Here is a 15,777-nt window from a genome sequence, read left to right on the forward strand (position 1 = left end):
TTTTCCCCTCTCTCTCTTTCCCTCTGATTGTGTGTGCGAATGTGTGTGTGTGTCGGTGCTGTGGAGATAGCCGTGGCTTACTCATATGGCTGCAAGATGTGAAGTCTCTGTGGTGGAACTGTGGAAGAGAGAAAGTTTTGGCGGAAGAGAGAGAGGGAAAGAGAAGACTGGGAGCAAAGGAAGTCAAGACGCGTTTAGACGGACAGGCCGGGATGGATCTCCGGCGTTTTATTGACGGTTAGATGTTTTTACGCGACACCAGGAACCACCGGAGTTGCCCCGCGGCTAGACGTGCGCTTCTCAGAGCGGTAGGGGCCGTGTTGCTCGGCAGAAGGGCCGGCGTGGAAGGAGGTCTTGGCTCTTCCCAGGTCACTTTACTGGGAACTGTAGGGACTTGGTTGGTCGAGAGCCGGCTGGCGTTCAGTGATTTTATTTATCGTACACTCTTACTTCTTTTAAAAAACACAGAAGAAAAAAGAAATCAACTTTTTTTTTTTTTTTTTTTTTTTTCGCTAAGAACGAGACCTGGTTATCTTGCAGTTTAAATGCGATGAAGAAAATAAAAGGTTCCTCGGTGAAGTAAATGAACGTGGATCAGGACGAAAAGTTGTGGAAACAACCGCGGCGTAAAATTGATAATTTCACACACACCGAAAAGTAAGAAATTCACTTTTTTATAAAAGGCCGGTTGAAATGCTCGTGATGTTTTTCTGCATTATGAGAAGAAAATGTGGGATTTTTTTTTATTTTTTTTTATTTTTATTTTTTTATTTTGAATACCGTCCGTGTTAAAATAATTGCTTGTAGCTCACAACCTCTTGATTTGCTGTTTCTGCTGCTGCTGTTGCTGCTGCCGCTGCTCGGCTCCCGGCCCCCGGCCCGCCTCGTCTTCTGGACTGTCAATGCGGCGTAGCTCATTACCGTGCCGACGGAGTGCACGTGGACCCGCTCGCGCATCCGGCGATCCCCGTTCAAAAGCGGGCGCCGCTCGTTACAGTAACGAGGCGCGCTCGGGGCCCCGAAACCGGCCGAGACGGTTCGTCCGGCGCCGCCAAAAACGCCCCTGGATGGCGAGCAAACGGCTCAAACGGCGTAAGCGGAGCCGCTGATGTGTCACATAGACTTGCTCAATTCTTTTTAGCAGAAGTGATCCTCCCTCACTTAACTTCTCCATACCCCGCCATTATTATCCAACCCTCACGCATGCATCCGGGCAGGCTGGCTAGTAAAGCGGCACGTTGTTTTAAACCTAGCAACCAGGAAGAAAGGCCATGTTTTCCTTTTCTCCCCGGTTTGAAAGTTTCAAAAGGACCCTTTCTGCGCGTGGACTCGCGGCCCCTATTTATTTGTCACTTTTAATCCCATTTATTTATAGATGTAAACGGCCAGGGCTCGCTGTTTACAATGAGCCAGAAAAGAGAATATCTATTAGAGCAATCAGCGTATTGGTCCCGACCCTGCCTGAAGTTCAGATAAGGGAAAACAGCCATTTGTCATGGGTAGTTTATTTAAAGAAAAACATTTTAGAAAAGCTTCTGGCTCTCTCGGCTCGTGGCTTCTGCAGCCGGTGTTTCTGGAACGCACGTCCCAAGGACACAATTGTTTCTCCGCTCGCTTCGCCTCTCGACTCCTTGGCCGCCACCCCCGCCCCCCGCCGCCGTTATTAGCCCCGTATAGGCGACGCTCACATCGGCGCTCGCGTCGCAGTTACCGGAACTCCCCGGGACGGGGTTCCCGCCGAGCGCCCCCGAAATGTCATCCCCACTCTGCGTCTGTGGTTTGTAAAGCCTTGTTTAGGCTCGCGTTTGTCTCCGATGTCCTGGGTTTATTTTAGACTTTTTTATGTCTGCCTCTTAAACGGCCTGCTTCAGATAACGAGCACATGTTCTTGGTTTATGGTGAAATGACCCCCCCCACCCTCCCCACCCACTCCCCCGCTTCTTCCTCCACACTTGCTTTTTTTAAAACTTTTTTTGCCGCATTCAAATTCTGAATATGGGACAGTTCTTTTTTTTTTTCTTCTTCTTCTTCTTTTTCCTTCCTTTGATCCCGGAGAGCAAATAATCCCCTCTGTCACGATACAGTCAAGACTGATAAAGCGGCGGTTGAGCGGATTTAGGAATTTACCAATGGAAGGTGATGACACAGGCAACCGTATAGCTCAGTGGTTATAAAGAGTTCTCCCTCGCCGCCCGAGCTAGTTTGTAAAAGTCACTTGTGTGAGTAATCTGAAGTATGAGTCGACTGCTTTGACTCAGCGGCGCGCTTACCGCATTGCACTTCCTGTGCGCCCAGATGTTCAGCTATCAATCAACGCGCATGTGAGTGCTTTTTCTTTCTTTTTTTTTTTTTCTTTTTGTACCTAGTGTAAAACAAGGCCGCGGATTTGCTCCGGGACTGCGTTCAATTAACTTCCAAATAAATCCAATTACAATTGTGAGCGAATCAATTAGCATCCAAAAGCCGTGCACTCGCCATGTTGAGTTACATTTGAATAACGGCGGTGCGTTTGCGTTGTCCTGGATGTCATGTGACTTGTCCAACGCCGTGCCGCCTTGTTTTTGTCAATCTCAGTGTTTTTTGCTTATTTTAATAAATAGCTGCCATTTGTAGTTTGGTTTTGGCTCTTAAATCAGTTCTGCGTAATTTTTATTTATTTGTTGGCTGAGTCGAATGGGGTGGGGGTCACAGACATTTTCAGAAAGAGACACAAATCTAGCAGGACCGTGGCTCACACACACACACACACACACACACACACACACACAGACACTGTCACTGTCACATTTGTGCCTTTGCACACATTTCTGTTGACGTTTTTTTTTTTTTTTTTTTATCCCCTGGAAAAAAAAGCTACACTTTCCAGTAGAAGGGTGGCGGTGTCTCAAGCGGCGCTTTAGTTCTTCTTTCAGAAAACAAGAGTAGCTTGAACCTGTGGGCTGTATTTACAGCTCTAGCAGTCCAACCCCTGGTATCGTGAGTACCTGTGAGTAAAGTTGTTGACTGTAGTCGTGTTTTTTTTTCTCTGACTCATTGTCTGATATGAAAGTGAAATTGGCTGCGGAAAATGTGACAGAGTACTGATATTGCAGGCAATTTGCATTTCGCGACGAGGCCTGGTATTCTGTGCAAAATGAAAATGGCGAGATGTATCCGTTAGTGCACCGGAAACAAGTTGTGTGTAAGTTTCGCCGTCTGGGATGCAGGGACATCTTCGGTCCGCTCTGCAGGTTGAGCGGCGCGGAGCCGCCTGCCGCTTGGTTGTGGAGAACCGTGAGATCAGGCGTCGTGTGCGCGGCCAACTCCTCCAGCGGTCGGTTTATGTGGGCAAGCAGGTGATTGACATGCCGCCATCATCTGAAGAACAGCGATGTAAAGTTCGACCACAAATTTGGACAGAGCCGTGACGAGTCTCAAAACTCGAATCGTTTGATTTTACAGTGCAGACAAAGACTTTGTGTGCGATAGGAGGTGGGTGTTGTGATACCACCTCTGGTGTTTTCAGGTGAGGCAGCTGGGATTCCGACTGTCACGCGCAGATTGTGTTTTGACTCATGTGCAGAACAGAAGAGCACGAAACTGCACGTTCTACACTGAGGAGAACTCAGCTCTGCTGCCCGGAACAGCCCGACCGAGGCGGCAGGGCAGGCTCTACAGCTGTTCACCCCGTCGGACATGAACCTGTACTTTTGATCTTGATAAACTGATGCTAACTTCATATTGAAGAAGACCATGCATGCATGCATGTGAGTCTGTCTATGCATGTGTGTGTGTTCCATCTGTGACATCACTGCTGTACAGTGACTGACAAACACGTAGCTATGCCAAGCTACGGTCAAGCGATGTCCTCATCTGTTGGTTGCCCAAGTGATGGGGTGATGTTTTTTTGCAGATGGCCACACCACTGACCACCCCAACCCCCCTCCTCCAAAAAGAAAAAAAAAAAGAACAGTGACGACACTGGCGTCATTCTGAAATTGTTAAAGTTTCGACTCGAAGCCGCCGCGGTGGTTTTTCTAAAATGGGCGGCGCAGATCCAATCAGGCAACGCAGCCGCAAGGTCGCGTCTCATGAGCTTTCAACAAAACAAACTATTGTTAGTTATTTTTGTAGCGGGTAAAAAAAAAAAAAAAAACAACAAAAAAACAACAACGCAAGCCCACGCAGTTTCCGTAACTTTGTTGTTTTCCGAATCCGGGTGAAACAATACATCAGGGCGTTGTTGCATCATGAAAACAAAAGGAGATAAAAAAGGGAAAACCTGTTGCAATCTCGGGTTAATTTAGTCGCCTGCATTGCAGGGACGAGCGAAAATACTTGCGGAATTTAGTTTACGGGACCAGAAGAAACAATGAGGTTGTTTCCAGGCATTGGACACGTGAGGGAATCAGTTTGTTTTCATACTTTCTTTAAAAAATACATATCAGGGTCCAGCCCGGGTCGACGTTTTGGCCCCGAACCCGAGAGAAGCGCCGAAAGGAGGACGGGGCCCGAAGGGCTCACCCGCAAGGTCCCGAGCTTTGTCTCCTAATGCTGTTAAATGCCGCAGCCGTGGGCTTCAGGAGGTGCAGCCCTGCAGATAGTTTGAACACCGGGTCCTCAGGGCTTTTCTTCAGACTACATAAAATGACAGAGTTAGGGAGGCTTGCTTTTTTTTTTTTTTTTGCAGCAGCAGCAGCTTGAAGTGCTTCTTCGGTGTATTCGAAGGTGTGGAACCGCCTGTTGTCCCGGGACTTTTTTTTTTTTTCCCCTCCTTTGAAACTATATGTAATATACAGTGCTGGAAATTTGTCCAACTGAAGCGAAACGCTCGACTTCGGGCCGTGAGCCACAACCTGTTGGCCGACTCAGACGTTTGAATTTTTCCCATATGAATTTCAGCTACACTCCATTTGCAATGTAACACCGACGACAGGGATTCCTCTGTGGCTGCACCGCTTCGCCAGATAGAGAGAAAAAAAAACAAAACCCAAAAAGTCCCCTAAGCTTGTGAACGGTGATCAGATCGTGTGCTTGTAAGGGTTTTAAAGTAAAAAACCAAAAAAGGTCTATTTTAACTACTGATGCGTCCGACTTAATCAGCTGCTGTTATTATTTACAATTTGAATCAGGGTGATTTTAAATGTTTTCTACTAAATTCCCAAGTGAATGGTCTCGTAGGACTTCACGAGATCATACAATATTTACAGTCGGGTTCAGTCGGTCATTGATTCATCGCACGTGAAATGCAAAGTAACACCGATGCTTCATAAATATTAAATGACATCATGAAGGAAACAAAAATCACACTAGGGGGAAATTAAGGCACGCCGTCGTTCATGAATGGGTTCGTCCACGCAGATCGGAGACGACACTATTGTGATGCAGTGCTGCGTTGGAGCACGTCAGTAAAAACCTGTGTACCGATGGCGGACGCCGACTCAAAGTGGCCTTTTAAAAAGGCCCTTGTAGCAGCGGAGGATCGAAGCTGTGGTTTTTTTTTTCACGATCTACTTGACTCCTAAAAGTTAGTTCCCTGTACGTTTGTGCGTGTTGGCGTGTACGGCGGTGTGTTTGATTGTGTACCGCGTATGTGCAAAAGGAGTGGATGCAGGGATAGATGGACGGGAGAGAGGGAGAGGGGGTGAGGAGGTTCCTTTTTTTTTTTTTTTTTGAAATGGAAATTACGGGGGCACACATCTGGGGGTCTTTCAGACTTTTGTAGGGGGAAGACAAGAAGGTGGGTGTCAGAGGCCCACAGTCAGAGGGTATGTGTGCCGTCCCGTGTGTGTGTGTGTGTGTGTGTGTGTGTGAGGTGGGGGTGGAGTACGGGAGGAGCGGACAAATAAGAAAGGGAAGAGGAAGAAGCAGCTCGCTGTGCTTCGGTGGCAGGAGACGAGGAAACGGTGGCGTGAAAAGGTGCGGGGGGCGCGGTGAAAGACGGCGAACACGGGAGCGAGGAAGAAGGGAAGGATGCAGCGGAAAGAAGCATTAAGGAAGGAAGGAAGGAAGGAAGGAAAGAAAGAAGGAACTCATTTGCATTGACAGGAGTGGGAGGATGAGGAAAATTGGGGGGAGAGAAAAAAAAGGGGCCAAAAGATCACTCGCTATAGTTCAACACTTTACGGCTGACAGTTAAATTTACTTCAGCTTGTGTGTGTGTGTGTGTGTGTGTGTGTGCCATGGGTGGGTGGAATAGCCCAGCGGGGGGTCATGGCGTTTGTTCTGCAACATGGCTTTTGGGCTTTTTAGTGCTTCACACACTGCTTGTGCTCTCCCCTTTCTTCGGAGGCTGATTTCACCTAGCTGTGAGAATCTCACTTTTTTTTTCCTGTTTTTTTTTTTTTTTTTTTTTTCAACTCCAGCTCCTATTTTGTCCTTTTTTTTTTTTTTTTTCCACACTCTCGCTCAAGGAGTCATTGAGTCAGTTAAATACATTTTCTCTCTGGGCATAAACATCTATCGCAGTTTTCTCGCCGCTCTGTGTTTTTTTTTTAAATAGCGAGGGTTTAAAAGACCATAATAAGCAGTGGAGGGGGGACATCACGTCGGCAGAAATGTAGCGGTTCTTTACCAAAACTCCTAAAATACTCGATTCAGTTCACTTTATTGATTCAAGTAACTGTTTGGAAACAAATCCAGATCATTCTAAGGGAAATACAAGAAGTTTCAATGGATTTATTTTTGTGCGATTAACAAAAGAGAAAGACTTGCAATATTTACGTTGAAGCATCCTCTTTGCTGCATCCTCATTTGTCGAAGTGGAATTGGCTTCCGCGGGAGGAGCTTTGGCCCGCAAGGCGTTTTTTTTTCGCAAACACTCGATCACATACGAGCAACAGTTAGTAGAAAAACCAAACCCCCTCAGGTTTCTACCAAAGACGGGGAGGGAGCTTTGACAGTTCGACATTTCAAAAATGAAAGGACGCGTCGAGACGAGGGAGTCGGAGAAACGAGCGAAGGGAAAGCAGGCGGGACGGAAAATGTGATATTCGCCGATGAGTCAAAGGGGAGAGGAATCGCTGTCAGAGAAGTGGATCAACATTATGTTTCAGCCCTCTGGAGATCATGATGCAAATCTTTGAGTCACTCAAACTGAGCAACGTGCGTTTTAAGTAAACCAAGATGGATCGGCCTCCTGAGCGCGAAGGAAAACAAACAACCCCCCCCCCCTCTCCCTTTTTGTAACCGAGCACTTAATTAGCGATCTTAGGCGCCTCGGTGGCGCTCGCCCCATCACGTCCCGCCGTCGCCCATCTCCCGATGCGTTCAGACACCTGCTCCCTCGCTTCTCAGGACCACAGGGACCACGAAGAAGGTGGTGGGTATCGTGAGCCGTCCGTGGGCTGACGAGGGAAGAATGATGTTTGACGTTGCGGAGACAATTCTTTTACCTCTTAATGACGCTTAATTCTCCAAGCTGTCCCAGACCCGGATTAACCCCGCCAACCGGAGGAAGCTTAACAGAAACGGCATCTTGAAACACAACCTTAACAGATCGGCGCTATTTGGATGACGACGATGATGAGGTTGTGTGTCGTCGGTGGGATACTTCTTCCATGTGAACGTTCAAGGACGGGTTTACTGCTAGCGATACTTGTGCTTGGCACTGCGACTCGTAGGTCCTGGGGCCTCTCAGAAAAAGACTTAAAGCCTCTCGAGCTGTGATCCTGCAAATCTCGCCGAAGGAGGAGAAAACTGATGTTGGACTTTAGCACATTGTGCAAGGTGGCGGAGCGGGAACAAATCACAGCGAGCAGATTACGCCGAGTGAAGTTGTGCACGGCGCCATCTAAACCCGACTCATATTTCGATTCGAATCTTGAGTCTGAGAGGACGTTGAACTGTTTCAAATGCCTGTCAGAAAGCCCTTCAGTCAAACCCGGACACCGCGTCATAATAACGTCAAAACGTCTAACGTTTAAATTCCAACTTTAGTTCCACCATCAGGGAAATTAGTTGTGAAACAGGCGTCCCTGCCTCACACCTAGCCAAACAGTGAATCAACTGTCGCCCACCCCACCCCTCTCCGATTCATCTCTCAGAAAGGTGGAGGAGGAGAGTATTTCGAATACTTCAAATGAAGCATACAAATCCCTTTAAATCCCTCACACATCGGGGCGGACAGTCATTAGTCGGGACTGTCGGCGAAAGGGTTGTGCTGCCCTCTCTCTCGTGCGAGTCCCGCTCCTGGCTCCATTCTGCAGCCGCTCGGACTCACCGGGCAATCAAAGGATTTCCTTAAAGAGACCCCGACTCAAAAAAAAAAAAAAAAAAAAAAAAAAAAAAAACAATAAAAAAATTTCCACTAGCGCCATTACCCTGTTGTCTTGCCAGCGTCCTAAAACCAAGGCTGGCAACGTGATGCGTTCAAGTGCGATTCAGATTGCTGTAAAAAAAAAAAAAAAAAAAAAAAAATGGGTATGAAATGAAACGGTCATGACTCAGTGTGATAGCATTACTTTGATTGCGCTCCAGTCGCGAATAAAGCCCAACCCAGCGTTGACATCACGGAGGCCTTGAAACCTCCCAGTCCTGCTTCCCGATAGAGTTCTACACTGCTTCACTTGGCCGGCGTGCCGATAGAAGGGCTCTGGAAAGGAATATAAAGTCAACATTGTGGGCTGAAAATGTTCCTTTGTGTGTCTGTATATGTACGTCTGTGTGCGTCTTAAGTTTGTCCAGACATTTTTCCCATTGAGCCGGACTGCTTGCAGGAAACCTCCGATTCTGCAGGAGTGGAAAGAGCGCGCGCGTGTGCCTGCGTGTGTGTGTGTGTGTGTGCATAAGAGCAAGTTTTGTTGGGCTGTGTGAGTTTGTGGCACTGTGTGTGTGTGTGTGTGTACACGATCTGGTGTATCACTGGATTTCTCTCACTGCGGATACAGATGTTGTGTGAGTTTGCATGACTGACGTAATGTTTGAGCTTCCCCAGACAGAGACAAACCAAACCATGACACACACACACACACACACACTCACACACACCGGAGGAAGTGTGTATACATCTACATATGTACATTTAAAGTCTCTCCGGCGATGCCTGGGGCGTTTGACAAGATGGGCGCGGTGTGTGCGCCTGTTTCTGGCAAAGCCACAGTTTGTTTTCCATGTTCTGTGGAAAAGACAGCGAGACAGGAGTCAACAATCAGTGTGTTGATTTGTGCGGCTACCGGCTCCTTCCATTTTACCTACAGCCAACGCCAAACCCGAGTTTGTTCTCTATTATTTTTGATGTATGAGCGCCGCAGCCGTGGAGACCAAGGGCAAAACCAGCAGCCCAGCTGTTGATGTATGCAGGTTTCTCGCCGCCGTCGTACATCAAGACGGAGCATTAACACCCCGCGCCCGACAAATATGGATGGTGTCCTGACCGCGGTCGCAGAGGTGCGTCGTCTACCAGCAGCTAACCAGCAATTATTTGAGTTCATCCGCTGAAAAACAACCTCGTCTGTATGTGATGAGGCGCTTGGGTGATTAATAACTTTCCCTTGTTTACTGGCTGAACTTTGAGCAGATTTTAAAGAGGAGAAAAAAACAATAACGGCGACGGCGCCTTCTTAAAGGAGTTTGTAAAGGAAATAATCGTGATCCGGGGCGGGCGGAAGAATCGTCAGTTTTTCGCTGAATCGACACAATGGACGAGTGACGCGGGTGACGCAACATGAGGCGGCCAGCCGGGTGTCGCTCCGGCTCGGCCCGCGGTATGATCGCCTGTTCCGTGTGGGAATGACAGTTTCCGAACGGCGGGCAGACCAACGCACACCAAGAGGAACTCATCTGTTCTGGGGGGGGCAGGATGTTAGTAACTCGCACGCGCCTCTGTCTCAGAGCGCAACCTCAAAGGCCCGGCTGTTAACTTCCTCTGATTTATTCGCTCGCCGCAGCCTCGGCCCACCGTCTCCACGACGGAGGGATCAGGAAGAGGCCTGTTGTCGCACACACACGCACACACACACACACACACACCCACAGAGAGGTATTTTGTGCATGATGGAATCCCTGATATCATACAAAGTTAATTGAGATGCATTGAAAGTAGTGTATTTTTTTTTTTTGTCGGTGGAAAAATAACAGTTCCTGCAAAAAAACGGCGTCCGGCGTAATCGTCACCTAACGTGCTAATTGCGACCGAGACCGTATGTTGTAATTTCGAAATGCCGCCTCTCTACCCACGCTCGCGTTTCACGCAGCAGAAATCAGATCGAACAGAAGAGACGTCAATAAATCAGTTGAAGGTTTGTGGCATGTTTTGCGTAATGTTTACCGCAGTCTGATTTACAATGCGCTCCTTCTGACAGCTCCGTGTCAGGAACACACGTTTTATTTTTTATTCCAAGTTTCTTCCAATGTTGGCACGTCGGCGCTCATTCCGTGAGCGGTTCCGAGGGCTTCGCAAGGAGGGAAAAAAAAAGAAAAAAAAAAAAGACCCATACATATTCATTTCATAGTGGATCAGCTTTGCTTTTTCTCATCAGATTTTTTTTTTTTCATTTTTTTTATTTTGAATGCATGTTGCCATAGTCACCAGTAAACATCCCTAAAACTGGAAGCTGTGCTCCTCCTCTTCAGCTTGGAACTCAGCTTTAATTTACATACCACAGAACCCTTTTTTTAACATTTATTTTTATTTAGCAGCCGACACGTAACCAATTAACACGTTGCCGACAAGCGTTAGATTTAGCATGTAAACGTGATTGTATTTTATTGTGTGCTTGTTACTCATTTATATTTCGCCCAGATGTTGAGTATATTTGGAACACGAGCGAAGTAGGAACGGAAAGGCTGAGTTTTGCGTGGCAACGGACCAGTGAAATAATACCACTTTACGAGGGAGCCTTTTATTTGCAGGGGTCAGAATTATAAATATCGCAACAATTGCGTAAAGTTATGACTTTTGGTGCTGTACAAACAGTAGGCGGCCGTTCGCCAGCGCCGTCTTCTGTTTATTATCAATATTCCTCCAAAGACGGCTCGGAGGAACCCGATCCAGAAGGGGATCTCGAGATCAAAACATCTGAATGCAACTATGATTTTTTTTTTTTACATAGAGCTGCGCGGTTTCCTGTCCAGCCAAATGAGTAATTGACGGAATGCGGAACTAAACTCCAAATACACAAAATGATCTACAAACAAATGCGCGGGCGACGGGGGCCCTTTATCTGCCTTTTGTCTGATCCGCCGATACAAGATAAGGCATCATCGGTGCACGCAAAGATCGGACTCCAACGAACAAACTGACTAAAGTAATCAATTTCAGACGGAACATTCGAGATGGATGTGAAACAATGCGCACTCTGTGCTCTAATTGTTGGAACATGGAGCTTTTTACTGTCTGCATAACATCTAAAAATGTGCTGGGACACATCAAACAGGTCTCTCAGAGACAATCATTTTCCCGGGGACGTAGAGAGAGAGACAGAGAGAGGGGGGGAAAAATAAAATTAAACAAATCCCTGAGTGGCGAGGAAGCAACCAGTGCAATTATTTTGATCAGCATGTCATTTGAAACAGCATTAAGGGGAAAAAAAAAAAGAAAGCAAAAGACAATACGGTAAACCGGTGGTCTCCTGATGGTTCAAAAATGGCTGGGAGTGAATGAGTCGAGTGTCATGTAGTGTGTATGTGTGTGTGGGTGTCGGTGTATTAAGGTGGCATCGGGCCCGCTTTTGAGATGGCGTGTGTACTTGCCTGTGTGTGTGTGTGTGTGTGTGTGTGTGAACGAGTGGGTATTTGTGTGTAATCATGTACGTCAGGCCGTCATGAATGGTGTGTTTGAGACAGAGCGGAGTGTGGAGTTCCTCGGGCTGGACCAAATTGGAAACAGAAAAACAAACATTCCCGAGGAACCCCTCGCCCCCCCCCGTTACCCCCCCACCCCCCCACCCCACATCTCCCCTCCCCGCCTCCACCCCTCCGTCTGCCGGCTAGTGGCGCGGTCCAACCTGTCTGGGACAATGTAGCGGCCTATAGTCGGGCCGGACCACACACACATCTGTGGATGGGAGGCGGCGGTTGCAGCGGCGGGAAGAGTCACTGGGGGGGGCGCGGTTGGAGTCGTGTGGGGTGTGTGTGTGTGTGTGTTTGTGTGCGTGTGTGTGTGTGTAGGGGGGGAGGCGGGTAAGCCGCAAAATCGCCGTCAGAAAAACAGACAGCGCAATCGTATGAATGTTGTAACGGGCTGATGGGAAAGACAGAGATGTCGGGGAGACGAGGGAGGAGGAGGGTTTTCAAAGCAGACGGACGTGAGAGTGAGAGACGGGGAACGAAGGAGACAGAAGTCACGGTGGAGGATAAATGAAAAAAAGAAAGGGATAAGGAGAAAAGCAGAGGGCCGGGGGAAAGACAGTGATTGAGTAAATGAATAAGGAACAGCTAGACTGAGTCAGAGCTCCGCAGGGAAAATATTTAGAGCCACACTCTCCTTAAGAGAAAGCTTTCTTTTTTCTCTCTCTTTTCTTGTACAGTCGTACTGATTCGTAAGTCGCCCTTGAGTTTTTCCCTGTTTCTTTTTTTTTTTTTTTTCTCCCGCGCTCTCGCTAGAAGAAAATGCTTTTTCAGCTCTGATGGCTAATGCTATTATGCGGTCAATCATGTAATAACCGTAAGCCCGTGTATATCGGCGCACACGTGTGAACCTCGACTCCCCCTCGAGCTTTATTTTCGTCGGGTTGTAGCGAAAGACCGAAGCGTCGATACCGAGTCCTCTCCCTAACTCCTACCTGAAACGATAATTATTTTGTTTTTTTCTCTAAGAAGGTGACGAGGCCTTAAACGACTCGTAATTTCGGTTAACGACTCCGGATGGGCCTGGCATTCGTCTTTGCTTAAGCGAGAAAAAAACAAAACAAAGCCAGTGTCGTTTTTCCGATAATGACACACTCGGGTTCTCAAATGGACGGTTGTCTTATTTTCTCCCCGTCGTCCAAACACAGTCAGTCGGACATGCAGTCCGGACCAGGTGAACCGCGCCGGCGGTATTCTGGGACACGTCCACGAATGGTTGAACTTCAAGAAGAGCGTTTCCAAGTGTAACAAAGTATTCCTCTATGGCATAATAACTTAAGACTTATCAGCCGTTTTCTGACACACACACACGCGCACGCAGACACACACCTACATACCCGCACCGACATGCGAGCGGAGCTGACCAAAGGAAGCTGGCTTTGTATACATGCAGACTCAGATTTAGATTTGCGGTCGGAGGCAGGGAGAGTCAAGATGGATGGAAAGACCAAGTAGGGGTGGCAGCGAGCGGAGAGGGAGGAGAGGAGTGGTACATGCAGGGAGGGCGGGGTGATTTCTGCGGTTGGGGCAACAAAAGGGGGAACGGAGAGCCGGCGAGTCTTGACATTTAACACTAGACTCACTGAATAAAGAAAACACATGTCAATAGTCGCAGCCACTGGAAATGAGATACAAAGATGATTTATTTCATAACTGCCGAAGAGAGGCCATCGATCCCTCTCTCTCGTTCCCTTTTTTTCACGCCGCGATCGATGCTGAAACGGAGGGAGTTAAAACCAATCGGAGAGTCCGGGGTGGAGCGGCCGGTCTTAGCCACGCGCTAGCAACTGTTTACTAATTCCGATCCGTCATTAGCGGCCTTTTGGTCGCTGAATATGTGCATTCAGGTCCTAGCCTCCGCACAACTTTTCAGATATTCTCTGTAAATCATCTGCAAACCGTTCTTTGGCTTTCACTTTGGCGTTTAAAAAAAAAAAAAACCCAATGCCTTCGTAAACCGCACAGGTCAGCTTTTGTTACTTTTGAAAGAACACCCGGCTTCTCTCTAGTTTTGGGAAAATGCCGGTGACACTTCACCGTGGTAACGTCACATGTTTTTATTATTTTTTTTTTTTATTTATTTATGCAAGACCTTATCAGAGCCTCGGATCCACCCAGAGGCCGGAGAGCAGCCCCCCTGCCCTCCCTTCCCCTCCCCCCTCCGCCGGCCGTCTCTGTCAGCTGTCAAGTATCGTGATAAAACAAAATCGGTACAATTAGAGAGCTCGACGGGCCGGGGGTCTCAGCGGGGCACCGAACATTTCTGCTCATGGTGAACCTTTGATCTGGCAGGCAATTTGGGTGTCTGTAAGTCTGGAAAAAATTATTTCCCGTAAAACGCGAAAATATGGACGAAGCGTCTGAAGGCTGGCACAAATAGGTTCCAGTAAACCCCCGCCGAATGTGCCAGTTTTCTGAAGTTATTTGTCTTTCTGTCATTTTCCAGGGGGTTATTAAAAGGGACGGTGGACGCCGGCAGCCGTGACTGAGGATCCAAACCTGAACCCAAAATAAGAGAGCGGAGGAGAAAGCAGCCTTCTTCTAAAGGAGAAAAAAAAAAAAAGAAAAGTCTTAGATGGATCTACAGTGCATGGCGCTTGGAGGAAGTCAAAACTGCGTTCTCCGGCAGTGAAGAGCGGCCGCGGCGGCTCGAACCGAACAAGCGGCTGATGCCGCGCCGAGTCCCCGTCTCAGTCCAGCTCCTGAGAAGGTTTTCGCCGCGGTCGTCCACGGCACCGTGTGGAGTTACGCAGACCGGATAGAGAAATGGAAGGATTAGCGTGAGCGCCACACCTGGTTTCGTGCCTCGCGTCGCCGGAGTGGAATACGGATCCGAGCTGCGCTGCCGGACGGCCCGTCGGGGTCTGACCGTGTCGTTTCCCCAGAACTGATGCCAAGGCCGGGGGTCAGGCGGGATGTTTTCATAACCTAATGATCAGCAGAGGTAAGTCCTATACAGCTACTGAAATGTAAACCGTCGCACTTGTGGCGGCTTTGAATAATGATCTCTGAGATATAATTCGAAGTTGCATGTCTGCACAATTCTGCTTAAAATACTGATTCGTCATATTTTACCAATTAATATCAAATAAGTCATAACTATGTAACGTGGAATACTTGTTCAGATTAGAATTTATAACGTGATAAATGTGTTATAGAATACCGAGCAGCGCGCTAAAGCAATCTCTGATCTCCGCTCGCCGCGAAACAATCCATATTTATCATACATTTTTGAAACTTTTCCCAAGGCTGTGTGCATCCGCTTGCAGTTATTAATGCATATTTGTGTTTGCATTCAACAAAATACATTTCCCCTCTTAAATCCTCGCCAAGGTTACACAGACCAAACAACCGCAGCGAGGATGGCAATTACTGTAGAACAAGATTACTGATTATTATTATTGAAAAAAAAAAATAGAAAAAAGAAAGAAATAGCCTGTTACATGAAAATCATGTGTTCGGGCTGAGAGGCCTTTATTTATTTCCTGAGAAAGTTTGCGCAAACATTATCTACAGTCAGGCAAAGGTGTGTGAGAAATATAGGCCGAAGTAAATCCTCCATCAATTTCCAGTTGTATGGGCGGTGGGTTTTGTTAATATGAATTGCAATGTGCAAAATAGATTTTTTTTTTCTTTTTAATCCCGGTATAACAAAGACCTCGCCAAACAGTTCTTGTTACAACATCACTGTTTATATATCAGCGCCCTAAATATATTTTTAAGGGCTTTCTGAGGCCACCCTCCTCGGCCCAGGAGCCTGTAATTACTTCAAGCCGACTGCCAACCGCTAGACAGCTACATGCAACGGTTTAATTTTAGACGATTGTGAGTGCGGGATCAATCGGTTTAAGATGCCGAGATCTCCGCGTTGCCCCCCGGCCGTCGCCGCCTCCACTGACGAGCGCTCGCGTCGCCCCGCTGAAAGACACAGAGGGTTTACACACCACCGGAGTTATGACACGTGCACTTAAAACTTGAGCGGTCTGTGAGAAGGCCAGGTCAGAACAGGCC

General features: G+C 47.7%; 1 protein-coding gene across 1 annotated transcript in view; it reads left to right on the forward strand.

Annotated features, from left to right (window-relative positions):
* Nucleotides 1-15,777, forward strand: part of trps1 (trichorhinophalangeal syndrome I) — a 106,138-nt gene that overhangs the window by 2,948 nt on the left and 87,413 nt on the right. Inside the window, exon 2 of the mRNA XM_086178411.1 lies at nucleotides 14,213-14,710. Coding sequence (XP_086034537.1) covers nucleotides 14,698-14,710 — 13 coding nt within the window. The 5' untranslated portion in view covers nucleotides 14,213-14,697. The remainder of the gene's footprint in view (nucleotides 1-14,212; nucleotides 14,711-15,777) is intronic.

Source organism: Fistularia commersonii, chromosome 30 (assembly GCF_037954325.1).
Source record: "Fistularia commersonii isolate RoL2024-O1a breed Wild chromosome 30, RoL_Fcom_v1.0, whole genome shotgun sequence".
Classification (NCBI taxonomy): Eukaryota; Metazoa; Chordata; class Actinopteri; order Syngnathiformes; family Fistulariidae; genus Fistularia; species Fistularia commersonii.